Source organism: Onychomys torridus, chromosome 2 (assembly GCF_903995425.1).
Source record: "Onychomys torridus chromosome 2, mOncTor1.1, whole genome shotgun sequence".
Classification (NCBI taxonomy): Eukaryota; Metazoa; Chordata; class Mammalia; order Rodentia; family Cricetidae; genus Onychomys; species Onychomys torridus.
Window position 1 is genome coordinate 54,508,775 of NC_050444.1, and position 25,005 is coordinate 54,533,779.

General features: G+C 41.1%; 1 protein-coding gene across 5 annotated transcripts in view; it reads left to right on the forward strand.

Moving 5' to 3' along the window:
* The first annotated feature begins 687 nt into the window (after nucleotides 1-687).
* The window catches only part of Casp8ap2 (caspase 8 associated protein 2), a 42,825-nt gene continuing 18,507 nt past the window's right edge, over nucleotides 688-25,005 (forward strand). For 2 of the 5 annotated variants that reach the window (XM_036179086.1, XM_036179090.1), the window contains exons 1-6: nucleotides 688-765; nucleotides 14,722-14,804; nucleotides 18,805-18,873; nucleotides 19,764-19,864; nucleotides 20,643-20,717; nucleotides 23,147-23,262. In XM_036179086.1, the coding sequence (XP_036034979.1) occupies nucleotides 14,750-14,804; nucleotides 18,805-18,873; nucleotides 19,764-19,864; nucleotides 20,643-20,717; nucleotides 23,147-23,262 (416 nt within the window). In that variant the 5' untranslated portion in view covers nucleotides 688-765; nucleotides 14,722-14,749. Of the gene's footprint in view, nucleotides 1,005-3,657; nucleotides 3,705-14,721; nucleotides 14,805-18,804; nucleotides 18,874-19,763; nucleotides 19,865-20,642; nucleotides 20,718-23,146; nucleotides 23,263-25,005 lie in introns of all 5 variants that reach the window. The other 3 variants (XM_036179089.1, XM_036179087.1, XM_036179088.1) reach the window with 3 other exon arrangements.

Consider the following 25,005-nt stretch of genomic DNA (forward strand, 5'->3'; position numbering starts at 1 on the left):
TGAGAGGAGCTGGGGTAGGGTAAAAACGATAAAATATTGTGCGAAAAATATTTAATAATAAAACAATAATAAAGCCTCTTCCACCCCACTAAATTAGTATCATCTTCTTTTTTTCTTTTGTTTTTTTTTCGACACAGGGTTTCTCTGTGTAACTTTGCGCCTTTCCTGGAACTCACTTTGTAGACCAGGCTGGCCTCGAACTCACAGAGATCCGCCTGCCTCTGCCTCCGCAGTGCTGGGATCAAAGGCGTGCACCACCACCGCTTTCTTAAGCTCCAAAAAGTCTATGCTACATTTACCATCCAAGACGGCATCTAAGGGTCAGCGCTCAGTGCTGCCTGGCGCGTGGCTGACCCAAGCTATAGAATAAAGAACTAAAGAAGTCTTCACTAGCTGTCAGCCAACAGCGCTAAGACCCTCCCTCCACCCTTACTTTCCCTTTCAGTAGCGTCTCCCCAGCCCCGCCCCACTTCCGCTCCGGTGACGTCATTTCCGCGGAGCAATCCCGCCCCGTCGCCCCTGTGGTCACCTTTTCCCTTAAGAGCTGCAGTAAGAGTACCAGAGTTTGGCGCCAACTGGGCTTTTTTTTTTTCCGCCTTTAATGGCGGGAACTGGCTGTGTGCGCCGAGACGTGCTTTGCGTCTTATCCGATTGGTTGTCGGTGCTCGGTCCCGCCCTGGCGTCCTAACTGCGGGCTGGGATTGGTGGAGTCAGCGGAGCGCCTGGCGTCCTGAAAGCGGCCGCTGTGCGGGGCTGGCCGGCCGGGTGAGTTCCTGGGTTCCTGTCGCGGGCCTGCGGGGAGAGGCTGCCGGTCGCCGTTTGGGACGGCTGGGGTTGTGGGCAAAGGGCCGGGCCTCGGGGCACCGGCTGCCGTCCTCGGGGACCGCCCTTCCGAGCGTCCAGGAGGGAGGCTGCTGGGGCGAGCACACGGAGCATCGCCGGGTCTCCGGGCGCTCCTCCCCTCCCCCTCGCGTGTCTCCCTGGTCTCTACTCCCGAGCTTTCGGTGAGTGTGGAGAAAGGGCTGGCCCGAGTGTCAGCCGCTCCCTGACCTGGGCTGTTGTCCAAGCTGGTGCCTTGAGAGAAGTTGTCTATGTTGGTCTCTGCAGCGCCCAGAACCGTCCCTGACATGGTAGCGAGGGTGTGGATGTAGGATTTGCAGGAACCGCAGCATTTATGCTTCAGGGACAATTTGGCTTTGACTCCGACTCTTGGACTTCTCGGTCTGCTCTGCTGTGTTCTCTCCACAGCACCAACATCAAACGTTTTGCCTAAGGCCTTTCCTCCGTGAGCCTCAGCTCCTCTTTGGAAGTGAACAGGCCATTAGGCAAGACCTTTTTTTTTTTTTTCCATAGTATTCCCTGCCGTCTTACAGGAAATGCCCAGAGATTTGTATTGTTAGGAGTGGACTTGATTTTTTTGTCATCTTGAATCCCAGCTCTCCACTTTATAGCTGTTGGTCATGGCAGATTTCCTCATCAGCTGTCAGTTTCCAAATCTATTTACATGGGATAAGGAACAATACAATAATGTAGGAACTTAGGGTGATTGAAAGTCAGTCAATACTTGGGCATTTAGATCAATACATGGCTCATAGTAAAGGTGCAGTATATGTTGCTTTTCATATTTATCTTTCTCATCCTCAGAATCTAGAACTAGACTTACCTCGACTTTAGCTTTTGCATATTTCCCCCCCTTTACAAATATATGGTTTTTTTTTTTTCTCCATTGAAAAAGTTTGAACTTCCTTCAGACTGCTTTTTAAGATATTGACCTTTCAGAAAAGACCAGATGACCTCTGTCTCTATGCCTTTGCTTATGAATCTGTTGGAGCTGTCTCTCCAGATACGTGGGAGTCAGCCTGGAACTTAAAGAAACTTTTTTTGATGCTAAGGACTGGCATATTCAAAGCCTGTGAGTGTGCCAACTGCACACTACTGAGCAACATTCCAGCCCAGCAGCTGTTGCTACTCATTAGCTTCTCATCTACATTTTTCAAAGATGTCCTGTTCCTCTCAGTAGTAACTCACTGTGTATCTTCCAGTGGGAGCTTTCTCCAGGAAGTGGAGAAAGCCCTCTTTTCTTCTACTTCTCCCTCCTTTTTTCCTAAGGAGACTCACTGACTTTTGTTATTTTTTAATATACCTGTCACCATGACTCTGATGAATCCCAAATCATTATACCTATCTTGGTAACTCTGGTTTTTTTTTTTTTTTCTTTGTTTTTTCCGAGACAGGGTTTCTCTGTGTAGCTTTGGAACCTGTCCTGGAACTCGCTTTGTAGCCCAGGCTGGCCTCACAGAGATCCGCCTGCCTCTGCCTCCCCGAGTGCTGGGATTAAAGGTGTGTGTCACTACTCCAGGCTTCTGTCTTTTGAGAAAAGACTGTTAGGTATCTAAGTCTATTTCCAATCCTGTTAGACGTCTTCATCTGATTGCTGCACAAGTGATTCACCGAACCTTTGTTTCTCCATTGCCATTAAAAGCATGGCTTCCTCCTTGACAGGCAGAAACTTGAGAATCATCTTTAACTAATTTGGAATTTCATTAGCTCAACAAGTTATTATTTTATTACTTATCAGTATGCCAGGCTGTGCTAAGAGCTGAGAATGCTGGCGAACAGAACAGAGATGATCCTTATCCACAGGGGACATTTCTTCCAGAATCCCACAGAAATGGAGAGGTGTGGAAAGAAGTCATGTAGGGAAAGGACACAGCAGTAGAAGTATATATAACAGTGTCAGGTGAGGTGGCACATGCCCTTAATACCCGTGCTCAGGAGGCAGAGGCTAGTGGATCTCTGAGTTTGAAGACTGTGTGGTCTATAGATGAAATTCCTGGACCGCCAGGGCTACACAGAAAGACCCTGTCTCAACACCCTTGCCCCTATGCCCCTAAAACAAGAATGTATCAGAGGTCCTGACCTAGTGGAGAGAGAGAGAGACAGTGCCTAGGGGACATTACTTAAACCAAAATATCACATTTAAATGATGGTAGAGTATTGAGCAGACAGCACTTTCCAGAGTCACTGACTGGGAGAGAACAAGAAGCATGTTCATAGAATTGAGGAAAAGCCAGTATAATGAGAGCATGGACTGCTGGGGAATGGAGAAAAGTCACACAAAATAACTCCGAGTCAGTGGTTCAGGCCTGGTCACGCAGGACCTCAGCAGAGTTGTTAGTGAAATGTGTTCATTGTCCTAAGATCAGCAAGAAGCACCCGAAGGTTGTTAAGAGCAAGAGCCTGATCAGATTGGTTTTTGAAGACACCTCAGGGGCAGGTGAGAGCCCAGCCAGTAGAGATGTCTGATGTCACCTGATCACCTGACTGAGGTCAACATACATGGTAGAAGGAGAGAACAAATTCCCACAAGTTTTCCTCTGACCTCCATTTGTGTGCAAACACACACAATCAATAAATACAAATATATATATGTATATATACATATACATTTAGAATATATACATATATATTCTAAAGATAGCTCAGGTTATGGTGTAAAGAAAATTTCAAACAGGAAAGAGTTGGACATTGGAATAGATTGTACATGAAACTGATTTACCCCAGAAATCTCTCAGATTTATACTTTGTCTTTATTTTGTTACGTTCTTGACTCCTCATTTGTTTTGCACACTTTTGTTCTGCTCTTTTTTGAGACAGGCTTTCCCAGAGGTGCCTGTCTCAGCTTTCCAGCTGCTGGACTAGAGGTGTGTGCCACTCTTGCATGCTTTGGATGATCTTTTCTGTCTAGCTCGGGGCCACTAGTATCTGAAATGTGAACTCAATTATGTTAGCCTCTGCTTTAGGATTTCAGTGATACTTCCCTCCGTCCTTATTGGAAAGAGCACAAATATCTTGATCACATAAACTACTTGGTTCTCTAAAACGTCACATTCTAATGTTGTGTTCACACATTTTAAACTGAACTTGCTTGTGAACTCATAGATAGACTTGGTGGTAGAGAATAGATCTGGTGAGATGGTGTCAGGAAATCTGCTTGCAAACAGGATCCTAATATAATCAGACTTCAGAATTTCAGACTTTTGGAAATAGTAAATAATAAAGGTGGCTAGAAAGGTACCAGTGTAAATCAAAGTAAGGAGTTAGGGCAAAATTCCCTAGATGTTAAGTGATGGGAAGGTTTTGAGCAAGAAGTGATACAGGCAGTGCTTCTGTAGAAGTAATCACTATTGTTTGTAGCATGTACTTGCAGGAGCAAAGTAAGGAGCAGCAGTATAGCTAAGGCACTTTGAGATGGCAATGAATACATGGAAATATGTTGCAGAGGTGACATCAGTAGGCTAGTGTTAGTACCTCATAAAAATAAAGATGTCAGATTGTGGTCAGACACTGATATGTTTGTTCTGGATGTGGTGAGTGTACACTTTCAGTGGAATATATTTGTTTTATTTTGCATCTTATTACTGACTTGCTTTATAAAAATACGAGCAATTTACCAATTCTCAAGTGTTCCGGGGAGGTGATAGGGCAGTCTGTTACCCTTACCCACCCTTTTCCTCTGTGTCCTATGCTCCTCATCCCCATCAGTAGTTAATCCAAGGAGATAATTTGTGTTAGTGGAATTAGTTAAAGATAAGATATTAATGTCTAAGTTCATAACCTTTGGAAATTACTCATACAGTTTTGTAAGTACATTTATGATTTTGTTACTGACTTTGTAATAGTCATATTCTATGAAATTCTTTAGATGGGACTTTTTCATGGTAGGTAAGACTAAGTAGGTTTTGAGTGAGACCAATGGAGTCGTCATAAAAGTAAACTATGAACCTAAAATATATTCTGGCTCCTTTAGTCTTTTTTTGTGTGGGGGAAGGACAGTGATTGCCTTGTTTTTTTAGTAAATACTTGCATTCATACGTTATATATTAAGTATATGAAACACAATCCTTACTTTCAGGTCATTTGTGGTCTAACTGGTATCTGCTGGTCACGTTATTTAGATTATTTAAAATGTAAAAACCAGTTCATTAATGGTCCTGAAAGATGGCTGTCTTTATACCTATCTGTAAATATATAAGCATATATGACAAAAGAGACTTTAGAGTTATGATTAAGGATTTTGTTTGCTTTGAGGTAGAGTCTCGTATTCAGGCTGGCCTTGAACTAGCTGAGCCTCTGCCTCTGAGTGCTGGGGTTTTAGGTAGGCTTTGTGCATGATAGGCAAACATTCTACTGACTAGGCTACATCCCCACTCATGACTAGGATTTTGAAGTGGGGAGAATTATCCTACATTCCAAGTGATTGTAGATTCTGCCACACAGGTTCTGATGAGAAGGAGTAGGAATGTCCTTGTGATGACTGGGGCCTAGAGAAAGCACAGGAGGCTAGCATGCAAATGTAGTTCTGGAAGCAGAGGTTGGAGAAGAAAGAAGATGGTAGGCCCATGACTCTGAAGGTGGAGAAAGGAGGCTTCAGTTCAGGAATGCAGGTGCTTTTAGAAAGAGTGAACAGCCTTTCTCAACCCCCATAGAAAATGAAAATGAAGCCCTGACCACACCCGATTTTAGACCAGATTTTTTTTTTTTAACCTCCAGAGCTATAACATAATAATTTGTGTTATCCAAGTTGGGTATAACTTGTAAAAACATCAATAGAGAACTAATATATACAGTCTCATTGTTAATATTTTCATGTATCAATAGCTACATGTGCTTAATAGCTATTCTATTGGAGAATATAAAACATTTTTACTGTCAGGGGAAGCTCGGTTTGACAACACTGGTGTAAAGTATTTTTATTATTTTGAAACTGTGTGTGTGTGTGTGTGTGTGTGTGTGTGTGTGTGTGTGTTGGAGGGAGGTATGCATATGTGAGTGTCCATGCCCAAGGAGTCCAGAAGAGGGTGTCAGATCCCTTGTAACTGGAGTTATAGGTGCTTGTGTGCCACTTGATGTAGGTGCTGGTCCTCTGCAAGAGCAGCAAGTACTCTTAGCCATTGAGTGTCCCAACAACACTGGTTTGAAAATAGTCTAAGCATCCAAAATAAGAATATCAGTTCTAAGCCTCGAATTATTAAATCACCCCCCCCCCCTTTTTTTTGGAGCTGAGGACCAAACCCAGGGCTTTGTGCTTGCTAGGCAAGCATTCTACCACTGAGCTAAGTCCCCAACCCCTAAATCAAACCCTTTGACAAGGGGACATCTATCAGATAGTCTTGTACTTTAGTTCTTCCAGGTGTTTATTATGTAAGCTATCATCTAAGAGAACAAATTAGGTGTCTGGGGGTAGTTTAGTTGATAAATTGTGTGCTGATAAGCATGAGGATGAAAGTTCAGATCCCTAGAACCTGTGTGAACAGCCAGGCAGCACATACCTATGATGTGAGTGTTGGCAAGGCAGAGACAAGTGGATACCTGGAACTTGGTGGCCAAATCAGTGAGCAATACAGAGATCCTGTCTAAAGAAATAGGGTGAAGAGAGATTAAGAAAGACACCCCTCAGGGTGGTGGCACACGCCTTTAATCCCAGCACTTGGGAGGCAGAGGCAGGCTAATCTCTGTGAGTTCGAGGCCAGCCTGATCTACAGAGCAAGATCCAAGACAGGCACCAAAGCTACACAGAGAAACCCTGTCTTGAAAAACCAAAAAGAAAAAAGAAAAAGAAAAAAAAGAAAGACACCCAACATGTGCATACATGCATGTACCATCCACACATGTACACTATAGCAAATTATTGTAGTAGCTGTTGCTGAATACAGTAAGTTCAGTGTGTTGATGGATAAGGGGATGAGGCTTAGCTATCTGTACACCAAGGTCTTTTCTTCTGTGATTGCTCTGTTTGGGAAGACAATCGCTGTTCTGGGAGGAAACAGAATGATCACAGTAAGACACTGTGGATTTAAGTAGTACTTTATTTAGATCATGAGACTGACATGCTGACTACTGCATAAGGGACAGCAGAAAGTACTGTAGAGATTGTGTATACAGCCATTTCTGCTCCAATGTGATGTGTGTAAGTTCTCTTCATTTTTGTTTGGTTTTTGGTGCTAAGAATTGAGACCAAGATGGGCGGTGGTGGCGCACGCCTGTAATCCCAGCACTCGGGAGGCAGAGCCAGGTGGATCTCTGAGTTCGAAGCCAGTCTGGTTTACAGAGCTAGTCTGGGACAGGCTCCAAAGCTACAGAGAAACCCTGTCTTCAAAAATAAAAACAAAACAAAACAAAAGAATTGAGACCAGAACATTGTGTTTGCAGAGTATATATTGTACTAATGAGCCATCTTCTCCATCCCCTGATACACACACACACACACACACACACACACACTCAGTACATATACAACTTTTTTTAAACTTAAATTTGTAGTTAGTTGAATTTCTGGATTCCTATTTAAGGTTTAGAGAAGACAAAGTGTACTTTTGGCGATATTTATTAGGAATTCTAACATGTCTTTAAAATTATTTTTATTATTTTATGTGTATGTCTGTGCACTGCATGCATGTCTTGTGCCCACAGAGGCCAGAAGAAGGTATCAGATCCTCTGAAACTGGAGTTACAGATGGTTGTGAGCCACCATATGGATAGATTTTATCTTGACTGATTTAATGGCTCTGGCTTGTTTTATGTTTGTTTGTTTGTTTGTTTAATTTTTCACAGACTGTGAAGAAAACCAGGCTAAAGCCCTTGTGATACAAAGTCTGACTGTATTGAGATGAGAGGTAGAATAGAGAAAGAAAGATGTACATGCAAGCTCAGATCCATTCTTAGGGTTGCTGCTGTGCTTTGGGCAGTACCATTTTGGTACAGATTATTCTTGTAGTGCTGTTGAACCCAGAACCTTGCTCACACCAGGCGAGTTAGTGCTCTGTCACTGAGCTGTATCTCCAGTGGTGCAGAATTTTAACCTGAGAAGATTTAACTAGACATCAGCATCTGTAAGTTTGACAAAAGCCACTAGACTTTTGTCTCAGGTGAGGAGGGTGAGGAAGAAGCTGGCCATCTTGGAAATTTGCCACCTTTATTACTTAGCTGTGGCCCCATTCTCTGTTTGCCTACCAAGGAGTCTGTTGTCTTAGTTAAGGTTTCTGTGAAGAGACACCATGGCCATAGCAACTTTTATAAAGGAAAACATTTAATTGTGGGTAGCTTACAATTTTAGAGATTTACTTCATTATCATCATGGCTGGACATGGCAGTATGCTGGAATTGCTTACAGTTAATACGTTTTGATCTGCAGGCAACAGGAAGTGGTCTGAGACATTGGACGTGGCTTGAACATACATGAGACCTCAAAACCTATCCCTACAGTGACACTTCCTCCGATAAGGCCACACCTTCTAATAGTGCCACTCCTTATGAGCTTATGGGAGCCAGTTACATTCAGACTACCACATCTATCTAACTCCTGATCTCATTCCCCCTCAGAGATGACCCTGACTGCTGTTAGGGAGTTTGGGGGGCAATGACCGGTCTTAGCTGCTTCACATTGACAAAGGATCTACAGAGCTAGGCAGCTGTCAGAGTGCCTCGGGAGGGTCTGTCTAAGGGACCAGAATAAAGCCTAATCAGTGGCAATGATGCAGAGCTTAAAAGCAGCCATTTGGTGATGCTGTGTATCTTTGGGGCTTGTCATATATGGAAAGTAGCATCTGTAACATATAAAAATGGAGACTGTTAGTAGTACTGTAATTCCTACTGAGAGTGTAGTTAGAAATATAACAGAGGCAGTTTTGCCTTTATTAGAGGAAGAGAACAGGCAAGAAAATGATCCAAAGGCTCCTCAGCAGGCTTTGTTACAGATCTCAGTGAGATTGATGATATCTCTAACACCATTGTCTACCATAAAATATACATTGTTTGAGACTGGTGTTTGGTTCAAGAGTTTAAGGAATCTTTCATCAGCCAATTTAAGCTAAGAAGTTGACCATTGAGTTGCTTTTACTCTAACCTCATAGAGAACATTAAGAAAAAAGGTTGATGAGGAAAATTTGATGTCATGGTTGACCTAAGTTTTAGTTCATAAGGTGAGGCATAATTTTGTCGCTGGTTGGACTGTGTACCAGAAACCTTTTTAACCAGGATCCTATAGAGGCAGTTCCTTACCAGCAAGAGATTCCTCTGCCCATGTATCAGCTGTAATGTCCAATGGAGGTGGGCAGTATGGGCCAAACCTGAATGAAATCAAGGTTTCATTTGTTGAAAGGCACAACTAGTCATCAGCATCTTTTAAGTCGGACAGCAGGGTATCTGGCCATCTCTCCTTTAATCAGGGAACGTGATTGGTTAGGACACAGAATTACATATTATAGCTCTTCCAGATACAGTGTTATCAGGAAAAGAGTTATTAGTGGGAAATGGTTGTCCAAACAATATCTCATGGTTAACTATAACATCTGAGGACTGTTAAAAAGACATGTGTATTGATTATATTCCTGGTTATGCTTTTCCTTTTGGGTGTTTAAGACCATGTACTGGCCAAAATTAGTCACTTTTTGCTGTCAAAGCCAGTTAGATCTGGTCCTCTGCTTGGGCAGAGCCTCTGATTCCTAGTCTGTCTTGTCAGCTAACCCATCTGTGTGAGGATACATTAAAGGCCTTGCTGCACCACTGTTTCATTTGAAAGTGTGGAAGACTTTTTCCTCTTTATTGACCCTTCTCTTTGCAGACTGGACACTGGTTAGAGTTCATTCAGTATCATTTCCACGACCTTCCTGAACAAGAACAGGTGACTTTCCACAGTTACAGGACACTTAGAGCTATCCTACAGTTCCCTGGGACTTAGTTGACCTTGGAGGACAAGGGGGAAAATAGTCTCCCTTTTGATTCCTCTGACTATGTAAGTGTTGACCTCCATATAATGGTTCTTGAACATCCAGAGGGTCAGTTGTACCCGTTTATTATTTTTAATTAGTCTTTAATGTTTAGGTGAAGCATGAGCAAAAATTAAGCACTTTTAAAATAAACTTGATTAGACACATTTTAGTCTACTACACACCTAAGTCTCCTACAGCTAGAGTCTGTGGGTCCATCCTGTAGTTTTTTTTAGTAAGATCTAGATCAGTGGTTCTCATAAAGCTGAGACCCTCCTCATGTTGTGGTGTCCCCAAACCATAGAATTACTTTCATTGCTATTTCATAACTAATCTTCCTACTGTTATGAATAGTAATGTAAATATATGTGCTTTCCAGTGGTCTTAGGTGACCTCTGCCAAAGGGTTGAGACCCGTAGGTTGAGAGCCGCTGATCTAGGTGTTCCTACAGGTAAAACAAGTTAGACACAGGGAATTTTAAAGGACTTTTTTTCTTGTTTATAGAATAACTCTAACTGGAGTATGGTATTATAATTAAGAGTTCCTCCAGGGCTACTTTTTTTTTTTTTTTTTTTCTCTAGAAGATATTTAGGCCATGCATGGATCAGGAAAAAGACTAAGGCTCTCCTCCTAAGCATTTGACTGTCTAGCTCACTCCACTTGTCCAGTACGCAAGCTAATGGGGAAGTTGAAGGAATCTTGAAGGATTTCATCCCTATCTGTAAAGTGAAAAAAAGATCAGAAGAGACTGATGGAGGTTTGCCTAATCTTCCTCCTGTCTTTACCCAGCATCCAGAGAGGACATCTCCTAGCCAGTTGAAGGGGTGATCAGCAGGGCCCAGACACCCTGAGTTCCAGTGTGGGACTGATTAATGCTTCCCATGCCTTCAGTTCCAGTTCTCACCAGTTATTACTTCTACTCCAGGTGTCATTGAGGGACAGACCCTAGCTTCCTCCAATCCTCCTGTAGGACAGACCCAGGTGAAGAACATGCTAGTTGAATTCCACCTCAGCCTTGACAGAATGACTGATATAGGGTCTGGTGAGATGACTCAGGCAGTGGCCTTGCCCCACAATCTTGACAGCCAAGTTTGAATACTCAGAACTCACATGGATACAGAGCTGAGTGGTGGTGGTACACACCTTTAATCCCAGCACTTGGGAGGCAGAGGCAGGCAGAACTCTGAGTTTGAGCTTGATCTACAGAGTTCAAGAACAGCTAGAACTACACAGAGAAATTTCTTGAGGCCCCCCCCCCCCAAAAAAAAAAAACACAAAAAAACAAAAAACCTAGATGCAGTGGTACAAGCATCTATATTTCCAGTACCCACTATGGGAAGTAAAAACAGAAGAACCTCAAGTTTGTGGGTAGTGATCTTGGCTTAACAGCAGCAAAGGAACTATCTAAGGTAGAAAGGTAATGGTAGACATATGGATGTTGTCTTCTGACTGCCACAGGTGTACTGTTGCATATACCCATGTCTGTATACATGAAATGTACACCCATGTGTCACATACAAAATGAAATTTAAAAAAAAGAAAAGTTTGATTGTCAAGGAAGAATAGAATCAGGAACCCTTACACATTGCTGGTAGAAATGTAACTAGTGTAGCTACAATGGAAATCAATGTGGAGAGTCCCCCTCAAACTAAAAACTACCATATGATTCAGCTATGTCATGACTGGGTATAGACCCTGTCTTAGAGTTTTTATTGCTGTGAAGAGACACCATGACCATGGCAACTCTTACAGAGAAAACATTTAATTTGGGTGGCTTACTTACAGTTCAGAGATTCAGTCCGTTACATCATGGTAGGGAGCATGGCAGATGTGGTACTGGAATGGCAGCTGAGAGTTACATATTACAGGCAACAGGAAATGGACTGAGACACTAGGTGGTATCCTGAGCATAGGAAATCTCAAAGCCTGCCCCACAGTGACACACTCCCTCTAACAAGGCCATGCCCACTCCAACAAAGCCATATATCCTAATAGTACCACCCCCTATCAGTTTATAGGGGCCAATTACATTCAAACTACCACAGACCCAAAGGAGTCAAAGTATGTTTGCTGTAGTACTGTTCACAGTAGCCAAGATAGGAAACCAGCTTAGATACCCATCAGTAGGTGAATGGATTAAAAAAATATATAGCTTGGCTAGATATCTTAGTCTTCTAATACCAGCTACTAAAGAGGCTGAGGTAGGAGATCACAAGTTTAAGGCTTCCTTGGGTTACAGAATGAGTTGGGGGTAGTCTAAGTATCAGTAAAGTATGATATACGTGTATGAAAATGTTGTAATGAAACCCTAAGTAAAGAAAAGAGTGAAGCAATGGAGTATTACTTAGCAGTAAAAAACAATGACATCATAAAATTTATAGGCAAATGGATGGAACTAGAAAATATCCTGAGTAAAGTAACTCAGACTCAGAAAGACAAACTGTGTACTCACTTATAAGTGGATACTAGCTGTAAAGCAAAGGGTAATCAGACTACAATCCACAGCTCCAGAGAAGCTAAGAAACAAGAAGGACCCTAAGAGGGACCTACTTTTTATCTGTTCTGCGTGGTAGAAGCCTTCCTGAAACCCTAAGGTGTCCATCTTTCTCCCTCTCTCCCTCCCCTCTCAAGTAGGCTCCCACTGTGTAGCCTTGGCTGGCCTGTAACTGACAAAGAGCCACCTGCCTCTGCCTTCAAGCCTGGCTGCCAGTACTTCCCTAGACACACAGCACCTCTTTAATTCATTTGCTTTTCACCACTGAACTTAAACTTTTAAAAACAATTTCAAAAGTGTATTTATTACTGAGTGGTGGTAGTGCATGCCTTTAATCCTAGCACTCAGGAGGCAGAGGCAGGCTGATGACTGAGGCCAGCCTCGTCTATAGAGTGAGTTCCAGGACAGCCAGGACTACACAGAGAAACCCTGTCTCAGAAAAACAAAACAAAACTACAACAACAAAATATTTATTTATTTATTTTGAGGTAGTCTTGCCGTGTTGCCCAGACTAACCTGAGACTGTCTATGTGCACCAGAATGGCTTCAAAGTTTCAGCCTCCACAGTGCTCAAATTGCAGGTTCATGACACCATGCCTAGCTCTAAACACAGTACATACACATATGTATCGTGGAGTTGATTTTTTCTTTGCACCATGTGGGTCCTGGGGAGTTAAGTGCAGGTCATCAGGATTGGCAGCAAGCATCTTTACTAACTGAGCCAATTCACTAGCCCTCTAAAAGCAATTAAAAAAGAAAAAAGTCTGGGTTTTTATGTTGCCAAACCTAATGACTGGAGTTCACCCTTGTAGGACCCACATGATGGAAAGAGAGAATAGAATAGATAGGCCTGTGAACATTGTCCTCTGACTTCCGTGCACCATGGCACATATGCACAACCCTCTAATTAATAGATAAAGATTTTTTAAAAATGCCTTTTACCGATTTTTCTGATGATTAAAGTTTTTCACATGCATATGTACATGTGCATTTGTGTCTTTTTTATAAAATCATGTATATATACATATATTGTGTGTGTGTGAGAGAGAGAGAGTGTGTGTGTGTGATGTGAGTGCAAGCATGTGTGTGCCATGTTAATTAGAGCACATACAGGGCAGAGAACTTGGTAGAGTTGGTTCTCTTACCTTTACATGGGTTCCTGGGATTGAATTTGAATCAGCAGGCTTGCACAAGTGCTTTGCTTGCTGAGTGTCTATTTATTTGTTTTTGTGTTACTAACATTATAGAGTCTAGGGCTTCATACATGCTTGCAAATGCTCCACTGTTGAGCCATACCTCAGCTTGCATGCTTTTTTATTTTTCAATGTTTTATTTATTATTGTTGCATTTGTATGTATGGTGTTTGTGTGAGGGCAGACATGTGCGCTCATGGAAGTGAGAGGGTAGCTTGCCAAAGTTGGTTCTCTCTTTCCACCATGGGTTCTGAGGATTGATAGTCTCCCCCTCTGTCGTACCCCCCACCCCCCCAGCAACCCAGGGCCTTGTGCTGGCTAGGCAAGCTCTCTACCACTGAGCTAAGTCCCCATCCCCAAGGTTGATCTTAAATTGTCAGGCTTTTCCCCGTGGAGTCAGTGGTGATAGTGTTTGTATTTCTTGTTATGTGTGTATGTATTTGTAGTGCAAAAGTTAATTTGTATTTTGAGATCGTTTCCCCCCCCTATAATGATAGGGATCAATTTCAGGGTCTTATACATACTAGTGTATTTTGGCCTATTACATGGAATTATTATAATTTACTTTGTGCATGGCTTATTTATACTACAAATTTGAGTTTCATTTTAAATTTTTATTTATTTATTTATGTGTTTTTTTTTTTTTTTTTTTTTTTTTAAAGGTAGAGTGCTCTGCATGCATGCCAAAGAAAGCTTCAGTCCCATGTGGTTGCTGGGAATTGAACTCAGGACCTTGGGAAAAGCAGCCATTGCTCTTATCTGCTAAGCCATCTATCAGCCCTGAGTTTCTTTTTTTTTTTTTTCTAGACAGGGTTTCTCTGTGTAGCTTTGCTCCTAGAACTCACTCTGTAGTCCAGGCTGGCCTCGAACTCACAGAGATCCTCCAGGCTCTGCCTCCCAAGTGCTGGGATTAAAGGCGTGCGCCACCAACGCCCAGCCCAAGTTTCATTTTTTAGTTTAGACTTTTGTCCACAATATGTTAAGCGTTGTTTTTTATGTATAGGTTTGTTTTTTAGAGAGAATGAAGTTATTCAGTGTTCAAATTTGAAAGTTGAGCCGGGTGGTGGTGGTGGTGCATGCCTTTAATCCCAGCACTAGGGAGGCAGAGCCAGGCGAATCTCTGTGAGTTTGAGGCCAGCCTGGGCTACCAAGTGAGTTCCAGGAAAGGCGCAAAGCTACACAGGGAAACCCTGTCTCAAAGAAAAAGAAAGTTGCTTTGTAAGTTGAAGCTATTCTAATGTGGGAATCTTTATGCTTAATACCATAGATGGCGCCTATGAAAAGGACATAGGACCATGGCAGCAGATGATGACAGTGGAGATGGAACTGGTTTATTTGATGTCTGCCCTGGTAAGAACTCTTGTTGTCTTTCACAATTTACTTTACTCTTTGTTTCTTTCTAAATTCTGGTACTGGGAGTTTAAGAAACAGGGCCTTTCAGATGCTAGGTACATACTCTGTCACAGTAATAGCCCTAACCTCACTTGATCTCAATTATAAAATCACTTATTCTTAGGGGAAATGGACCAACTTTTTCTCTCTGTATATAAGTGAATTAACGTAGCAAAATACCAGGAACATAGAGAGTACTTAGTAAATAAGAACTTTTTGGGTTTTGTTGTCTTGTTTTTGTAGTGCCAAAAAGCAAACACGGGGCCATATACTTGGCTACACAGCACACTGCTCCTTAGCTATATTTGTGCCGTTTTTTTGTACAGGGACAGGGAGCTCTCACTATGCTTTGAGATTGGACTGGGACTATCGGTGTATATCACTGAACCTGGCTCCCCTCCCCTCCCCTCCCCTCCCCTCCCTTTCTGTTCTCTTCCCTTTTCCTTTCTCTTTCCCTTTTCCTTTCCTTTTCTTTTTCTCTCTCTCTCCCTCACCCCTTTCTCTTTTAAGATATTTTAAATTTATTTTTACTTTATAAGTGTTTTTGCCTGCATGGATGTATATGCGTCATGTGTATGCCTGGTGACCAAGAGACTCAAGGGCGTTGGATCCCCTGGAACTGGAGTTACAGATGTTGTGATCCAACATGTGGGTGTTGTGAACTAAACCTGGATCTTCTGCATGAGCAGCAAGCCCTCTTAACCACTGAGCTGTCTCTCCAGCCCCTGGCTGATATTTCTTAATCTGTGCTTTTAAGTCTCTAAATGCAATCAAGGTAGCAATTGTGCTCATGTGAATGGCCATATTATCTATTGTCATATCCCAAATAGATATTTGTTACTTTTGAAGTAAGTTTTTGTTGATTTTTTTTTTTATTTGTTTTGGTTTGGTTTTGAGACAAGATTTCTCTGCGTAGCCTTGGCTGTCCTGGAACTCGCTCTGTAGACCAGGCTGGCCTCAAACTCAAGAGATCCTCCTGCCTCTGTTTCCTGAGTGCTGGGATTTAAAAGCATGCACTGCTGCCGCCAGCACCACCTCCACCATCTGGCACAAGACATGGTAATAAAATAAGCTCATAAAATATAGTTCTGTTTTGCAGGGGGTTAGGGGTAAGGGGAATCCAGGGCCTCATGCATTCTAGGCAGACACTGCCAAATGAGCTATATCCCCAACCCTAAATAGAAATATCTTACATATATCAAATGTAGTGATGTAGGTTTGTAACCCCTGTGCTGTATTTACATCATTTACACAGACATGCACACACATACCCTGCTAAGTCGGTTTAGTATTGCTCAGATGTGTGTGTTTAGAGCTGACAACTTGGGATTAGATAATCTGTCATAGGCTTTGTCTCTAGAAAAGACTTGATTCTCCTGTTCTCAGCAATCATTGATTTCGTAAAGCTCTCTTCATCTAGGAGTTGGGTCTTGTGAGAGTTCCCCATCCATGTTGGCATGTCAAAGGTGTTGTCAATTTTCGGGTCTTATTTAAGCAACCATATTTTGAGATTTCATGGGTATAGCTTCCTTGCAGTACATGGGAGACAGTTTTAAGCAGCTGTCATGGTTATCCACTCCCTTCTCTACAGTGTCCCCTGAGTCTTGAATGTAAGGGTTGCATTGCAGGTGTACCACTTGGAGTTGAGGATCAGTTTATTTTTACTTAAAATGTGTTTTCAAAAGTTAATGTTGGTAGATATGGAGAGGCTTCTGTCTGACCAGCATCCCAAGGACTCTGGATGGAGTAGTTGTAGTTGTTACTTGTTTTTGCTAGTGTAGTTTCAACTTGTTACATTGCTATTATTGTTGTATTGTAGGTTATATACTTTTAGTCTCAGTATTCAGGAGGCAGAGGTAGGTGAATTTCTGAGTTGGAGGCCAGCCTGGTCTACAGAGTAAGTTCTAGGACAGCCAGGGATACACAGAGAAACCCTATATTGAAAAACCAAGGGGGGGGGGAATTAAATCAACAGAAAAATTCAAAATACCTTCATATTTTTTTAATCTAAATTCACAAATGTCTAAATTTTTGAATAAAACTTTTTAGGTTGTGTGTGTGTGTGTGTGTGTGTGTGTGTGTGTATGTATCTGAGTGTTTTGTTTACATATACCTGTGCATCTTGGACATACCTGGTGCCCTTGAGGCCAGAAGAGGGGGTCAAGTTCCCCTAGAACTGGAATTATGGATGGTTATAAGCCAGATATGGGTCCTGGGACCTGAATCGTAGTCCTATACAAGAGCAAGAAGTATTCTTTTTTTTTTTTTTTTTTTTTTTTTTGGTTTTTCGAGACAGGGTTTCTCTGTGTAGCTTTGTGCCTTTCCTGGATCTTGCTGGGTAGACCAGGCTGGGCTCGAACTCACAGAGATCCGCCTGGCTCTGCCTCCCCAGTGCTGGGATTAAAGGCATGCGCCACCACCGCCTGGCACAAGAAGTATTCTTCACTGCTGAACTGTCTCCAACTCCTCACAAATGTTTATCACACTAATTCTATTAGTTTTAAAGGACAAAAACGGCATTATTCGTTTACTGGGTATAGCTGTCATTTTTTTCCATCACTCTCAAGTCTGTGCACATACCTACCTTTTTCTTACTTTTTATTTTTGTGGTATTGGGAATTGAACTCTGGGTCTTGTACTTGCTGGCAAGTGCTCCACCACTGACCTAGCCCGCTTGTTTAAATATGGAAGACCTGGCATACATTCTTTGCCTGTGCTTTTGAATCCATTTTAATCTTCATTTTATGTGTGCTTTTAGACTACACCTCTTTGCATTATTATTGGTGGTTGTTCAAGGAATTGTAATCTTTCAGGTATGGTTACATTTGTCCTCTGTCTTGGTCTTTGTTATGAGTGTTGTGTATGACAGTCCAAATATGATGTCTATATAATTAACCCAACAATATAATGCTTTAATTTTTACTTTCACAGTCTTTTTTGAGGCAGGGTTTCTCCATGTAGTTTTGGTGCCTGTCCTATATTTCACTCTGTGGACCAGGCTGGCCTCGAAATCTGGCTCTGCCCCCTGAGTGCTGGGATTAAAGGCTACGCCACTGCTGCCCGGCCCTCAACTGTCTTATCTTAAACAAAATAAAAGCATTTAGGAGGATAACTTACCATTGCTAGTCTTCCTTTAGTATTACCATGGTATCATTTTCCCTTTATCTTTTGTTTCTAGACTTCAGTTATATCTTGTATGAGATTTTGAGATTATTCTGTAGAACTCACTAAATATTTTATTAAAATTTAGTCACTTTATTTTATGTGTGTTTTACCTGCATGTGTGTATGTGCACTACATGTGTGTTTGGTGTCTACAGAGGTCAGAAGAGTACTAAAGATCCCCTGGAACTTGTAATACAGATGATTGTGAACCGCTGTGTGGTTTTTGGGAGTTGAACCTAGATTATCTGGAAGAGGAGCCAGTGTTCTTAGCTACTGAGCCATCTCTCCAGTCCTTTATGGGATTTTAAAGGCTTTTCTCCTCCCTCTTTCTCTCTGTTTTACAGATTTGGTTTAAAAAATTTGGGTAATTTATACTAATCAGTAGCACAGAGTCAAGCATATCCAGTGATGATGATGACACTATAATTATTATTTCTATTTTAGAATTTTCAGTTGGTTCTTCTTTGTTTCTGTTGTTGTTTTAGGTCTTATTTGTTTGCATGGTTGGTTTGTTTTTCAAGAGAGGGATTTCCCTATGTATCCCTGGCATTCCTGGAACTCACCTTGTAGACTAGGCTGGCCTTGAACTCACATAGGTTCCCCTGTTTTGTTCCTTAAGATAAGGTCTTTGTAAGCCTGGCTGCTGGGATTAAAGGTGTGCGACACCACCACTTGGCCCCTTGTCTGTTTCTTTGAAGCAGAAATAATGTATTTCTTTCCTTGTCCTTCTAAGTAGGAATGGAAAAACCCTCAGCCCATAAGCCAGTTTTAACTAGTCTTTGCCATTTTTGCAGCCTCTCCTCTTAAAAATAATGATGAAGGCTCATTGGACATTTATGCTGGGTTGGACAGTGCTGCTTCTGGTATGTAAATTTCATAAAACAGTCCCATTTTGTTTGGTTGGTTTACTCTGCTTGTTTTATTGTTATTGGCTCTTAGTAACTTTACAGCTCTGAAATAATACACCCTTTCTTTGAGATGATTACACTGAGGTAATTTCTTTCTGGCCTAAAGCTTGATCAGAACATATTAGCACACAGATTTGTTCCTCTAGGATTCAGGTTTAATTGGTCTTTGCAAAAATATTTCATACCATTGAAATGGCAACTGGTGCTGTTGACTATGCATCCCTGCCTATGCTGTGACAGAGGATACTGTTGCTGTGAGTGCTTCAAATGCATCAGAAGAACGGTAATGGAGTGTCTGGCCACCTGTCCAATTAGAACTTTTCCACAGTCAGATCTTTCAGTGTTTGTTCGGTTTTTTGTTGTTGTTATTGGGTTTTTTGTTTTTGTTTTTGATTTTTCGAGATAAGGTTTCTTTGTGAGACAGTTCTGGCTGTCCTAGAACTCACCCTGTACACCAGGCTGGCCTTGAACTCACAGAGATCCGCCTGCCTCTGCCTCCCAAGTGCTGGGATTAAAGGCGTGCGCCACCACCGCCCATCTTCTTTCAGTGTTTTATAATAGAGATAATTACAACACTGGATTCTTTGAAACAGCCATTTTTATATAATGTGGCATTCCTGCCATCATCTATGAAATCAGTATAGGTTGTATGAAATACAGGTGAGGAGAAATGTAACCCTTTGAAGTAGGTGCAACATTAAGAATCATAACACAAAAAATAATGGTATACATGTATAAAATATAAAACAATAAACCATTCTTTATGTTCACCAAAATGTTTTGATAAAACTAATTCACAAAAGAACCCTAACAAATATTTTAATAGAAGTTTTGTTTGTTTTCAGACAGTACTGCTAGATCCTGTGTGTCATTCAGAAACTGTTTAGATTTGTATGAAGAGATCCTGACTGAAGAAGGAACCGCAAAGGAAGCAACATACAATGACGTATGAGTAGTCACTGTTATTAAGAAGTTAGTTGTATAGCCCCTAAAGAGAAGGCTGTAACTTACCATTGAACAAATATTCTGGGTGTAGAGATTAGTTTTTTTTTTTTTTTTTCAATTTTTAGTGATTTATCTTTATTTTATGTACATTAGTGTTTCTCCTGTGTTTGTGTCGGGGGGGGGGGGGGTCAGATCCCCTGAAACTGGAGTTACAGACAGTTGTGACTGCTAGGAATTGAACCTAGGTCCTCTAGAAGAGCAGCCAGTGCTCTTAACCATTGAGCGTTCTCTTCTCCAGCCCCAGAAAGTAGTTCTTAAATTAACAGTATTTAAGGTAGTTTCTGCCTCTGACTTGTTTTTCCAAGAAATGCTATCTGAATATGTAAACTTTAGTAAACCATTACTGTAATAGAACAATTTATTTTTTCATTATTTATATTAAAGTTGTGTTACATAATTTGTCCTGAGGCTTATATGAAACAAATTTCTTTTAACTGTATACTTGAATATTAAGGTTCAAAAGTATAATATGAAGCTTATGTACTATCAATGGGCTGAACTTAAAAAACTGACAATCTAGGCAGGCATGGTGGCACTTGCCTATAATCTAAGTGCTTGGGTGGCTGAGGCAGGAGGATCAAGAGTGAAGCAACCTGGCCTACGTCTAGAACCTGAGAAACAACTAATGACAACCCAAATAAAAGCATATGTAATCTGTCTAAATAGCCTAGAAATACATCATAGCTAAGGAAGTACAATAATCCTTTTGTGTTTTACAGTTGCAGACAGAATATGGAAAATGTCAGCAGCAAATGAAAGAGTTGATGAAAAGGTTTAAGGAAATACAGACACAGGTATCATGGTTATTTCTTCCTGGTTAACATTTATGTTTGAGTGTGTGTGTGCACATGAGTGAATGGGTGTGAGTGCACTTGTTTGCACATGCACGTGGAAGCCAGAGATCATCCTTGGGTGTTGTTCCTCAGGCACCGTCTGCCTTGTCTTTTGAGACAGGGTTTCTCACTGGCCTGCATCTCACCTGGTAGCTAGGCTGCCTGCCTGCCCCAGGGATCCAACTCTTTCCACCTTTCCGGTGCTGAGATTATAAGCATATACAACTCAAAATAACTTTATGTGAGTTCTGAGGAATCAAATTTACACCCTCATGCCAGTATGCCTAGCTCTTTACTAACTGAGCTTTCTTCCCAGGCAGCCTTTTGTTAATGTTTTATTGAAGAACGTAGAAACCTGGGATTGATCCCCAGGACAAACAGACATACAGTCATACATGCATGATTGAATGTAGTCCTAGCTGCTTAGACTGGAGTGGGAGGACCGTTTAACCTTGGGGTTGAGGGCCAGCCTGGGCAACATAGTGAGACTGTCTCCTTTTAAAAGAACTAAAGTTAAGTAAGGGGTTGGGGATTTAGCCAAGTGCAAGGCCCTGGGTTCAGTCCTCAGCTCTGTCCCCCCCCCCCCCAAAAAAAAAACCCTAAAGTTAAAATGTTGTCAGTTCATAAAAAGCTTCTTAAAAGCTTAATACCAAGGCTGGATATATGGCTCAGAGGTTAAGAGCACAGGCTACTCTTCTGTAGGACCCTAGTTTAATTCCCAGCAACCACATGGCAGCTCTCAATTGTCTGTAACTCCAATTCCAGGGGATCTAGCATGCTCACACAGACATACATGCAAGCAAAACATCAATACATATAAAAAATAAAAAGGGAAAAAAAAGATTAATACCCAGGTTTTGTGTATGTGAGGCAAGTGCTCTACCACTGAAGCTTGCTCCCAGCCCTATTTTCTTGGACATTAGCAATTAAGGTAATAAAGTATTGGCAGCTTATAAAGTTTTTTCTTTCTATTTGTTAGAGATTGAACCCAAGGCCTGGATCTCTATCATGTGAGCTAAATATTCAGCATCTGACATTATTTCTTTGTGTGTGTGTGTGTGTGTGTGTGTGTGTGTGTGTGTGTGTGTGTGTGTTTATGTGTTAAAAATTACATTTATTCTTTGACAATTTCATACATGTATACAATATACCTTGATCATATCCATCCCTCTCCACTTCGAAAAATATTTTTTATGGATTTGCTATTTAATTATTTGATTAATGAAAGAGTTATAGGAAAACTTACTCAAAGTTAAATGACATTGACATACATGCTCTGGATGAATTAATAATTGAGTGGTAATTTTAGAAGTGCCTGGATTAAAAGAGGATAGTTCTCTTTTGTTTGAGATGGTCTTACTGTGTAGCCCTGGTTGACCTGGAACTTCCTATGCAGATCAGTCTGTCCCTGAATTCAGAAATCTGCCTGCTTTTGCCTCCCAAGTGCTTGCACTAAAAGTATGTAACACCATACTCAGCTAAAAGAGAATAGTTTTGAGGAACAAAGGAACAAAGATTAGAATTTTTTTTTTTTTTTTTTTTTTTTTTGGTAGAAAAAAATGGGGATTCACTGTTGTCAGATAGTCCGTTTTGTGATTGTCCTGCAAAAATAAAGAATGTGACAGTGGTCTGTCTACTTTTTTGTAAACTTGTTTGTCTTGATTCTCCTTTCCCTGAAAGAACCAGCTCTAGATTCTCTTTTCATTTATTTGAAAACTAACACATCTTTGCATGTTTAGCTTGTTAAATAGGGTAATTCTTAGCATTTCTTAGTGGGTTTTTGTTTGTTTGTTTGTTTGTTTTAAGACATGGTCTCACAATGTACCCTGGCTGGCCTGGAGCTTGCTATGTGGACCAGGCTGGCTTTCAACTTGCAGAGAATCTTCTTGCCTCTGCCTTCTGAGTGCTGGAAGTAAAGGTGTGCACCACCACACCTAGCATGTTTTAGTTATAAAAACTAAGTAGTTACTAAAACTAAACTTCAATCTAATTGTCCATGCAGAACTTGCTGTCCTGTGTTAACTGCTTTTACAGTCTGATGCTTGTCTGAAGTATTTCCTATCAGGTGGGCCTTTTCTGGTGTTGATTATCATCTCAGAATCTCAGCTTCTGCATCCAAGCAATAGGAAACCTGAGATAAAATGTATAATGCCTAACATTAGTTAGTATTCAACAATTAGTAGAAAGCCAAACACCATGACATATACCAGTAATCTACCCCCACACATTGGAGGCTGAGGCAGGAGGATCACGAGAGTTCAAGGTTATCATGATCTGTACAGGCAAGCTTTATCTTTAAAAACCCCACCCCAACTAGTGATTATAAGTAGCACTATTGACAATTCTATATATTTTTGTCTGTTAATAGATCTTATTAATCTGTGTCTTAGAACTTGAACTTAAAAAATGAAAACCAGTCTCTTAAGAAGAATATCTCCGCACTGATCAAAACTGCCAGAGTGGAGATAAACCGTAAGGATGAAGAGATAAATCATCTTCACCAAAGGTACCACCATGGGTGTCATCTGTCACCTTTCACATGAAGTAGAGTTTTATTTTCAGTCAAAGGAGGAAATATGTATTTCATTAAATAGTTACAGTTCTAATGTAAATGGCAACTACTCTGCTAATTGTTTATAATGATAACTATGGTTACTGATGGAACATTGCCACACACTTCCAAATACATAGGTTTCTAAATCACTGGGATCTTGCTCTAGTACTGCTTAGCACAGAAAGTCACTGTGTGTTTCCTGAATTCTGCTGGTCACACCTGATAACTGAGACATCAGGAGAGCAGGGCTCTATGCTTCAGAACACCTAGGAGGAAGAGCTGAGCAAGTGAAGGCACTTAGGTCCAAGGCACTTGAGCCGAGCCTTGGACCTAAGACCAACCCGTAAATGCAGATGCTAGGAGAGAACCAATCCCGAAAGTGTACTGTGACCTTCACACGTGTGCTATGTCAAGCTTGGGCCCCCCTCTTCCCCAAATAAGTAAACAAATTAATGCAAATTTTAAAATGACAAAAAAGAGGAGAAATATACATTTAACCTTTTGTTAGTAAATAATTCCTCTTAATTGGTTTGTTAATTTTTCTTACTCTCTATGTGCCTACCCCATTTCCCCATAGACAGAATTGAAAGAATTGCTTAACTTGCTGCTGCCATTTCTTCCCTTTCTGTTGTGTTTTGTTTTGTATTTAAGGATAGGGTGTTACCACATAATTAAGGCTGGCTTTGAATTTGTTGTTCATCCCCCTGTCTCATCCTCCTGAGGCATGAATTACCACACCATGCTTCAAATTCTGCTTCTGTAATATGGGTTTGCTGTTGTTGCTTTGATTTTGGGTGGTGTGGAAAGTTGAACCCAGGGTATTGTGGACTATGCAAGTTTTGGCTTTACCACTTTTTTAAAAAAATCTCGTGTGTGTGTGTGTGTGTGTGTGTGTGTGTGTGTGTGTGTGTGTGTACACAAAAGCTTTCCTTCTATCATGTTGGGTTCCAAACATTAAATTCAGGTTAACAAGTACCATTACCCACCGAGCCATCTTGCCAGCCCTTTGTATTTATTGAGCCCAGTCCTATTTTGCTTCCACTGGTCTACCAAAGCAGTTGTCATTTTGATCATCAGTCACTTCCACTAAGTCCATCAAACAGTTTCTGACTGTTGATTTAACTGTCTTCATGTGTGTTGTTTAACTCTGTTACCCTCCTGCTTTGCAGCAGCAGTTTCTCCCTATAATTACATTAGTAATGTGATGATTTTTAATTACCTCCCTGGGTTCATTTTTCTGTCTTGGCTGTTAGTTTGGGCCTCTCAAATATCAAGCCTTTGTCCTTTTTTTCTCTCTTTTTAAAATTTATTTTATTTGTATGTGTGCTTGCTGGTGTCTGGAAGGAACATTAGATCCCCTTGGAGCTGGAGTTTCAGACGTTTGTGAGCTACCCAGTCTTGGTACTAAGATTTGAACTTGAGCAGTAATGTGTTCTTAACAAATGAGCTATCTCTCCTGTCTACCTGCTGTGTTCTTTTCTTTTTCAATTTCTTCATAAGAACAATCTCATGCATCCTAGGCCAATTTAATTTGTGTGTGTATACTTTATATCTACATGAGTCTTTAAAGGGCTTTCAAAATTTATCCAAAAAGTTTGTTACGAAGCTTATTCTGTTATTTTCTAGCTTAGTAGAAAACAATGTCATTTATTCAGTTAGTGTAAGCCAGACTTGTAGGAAGTGGGTGGCATTTAA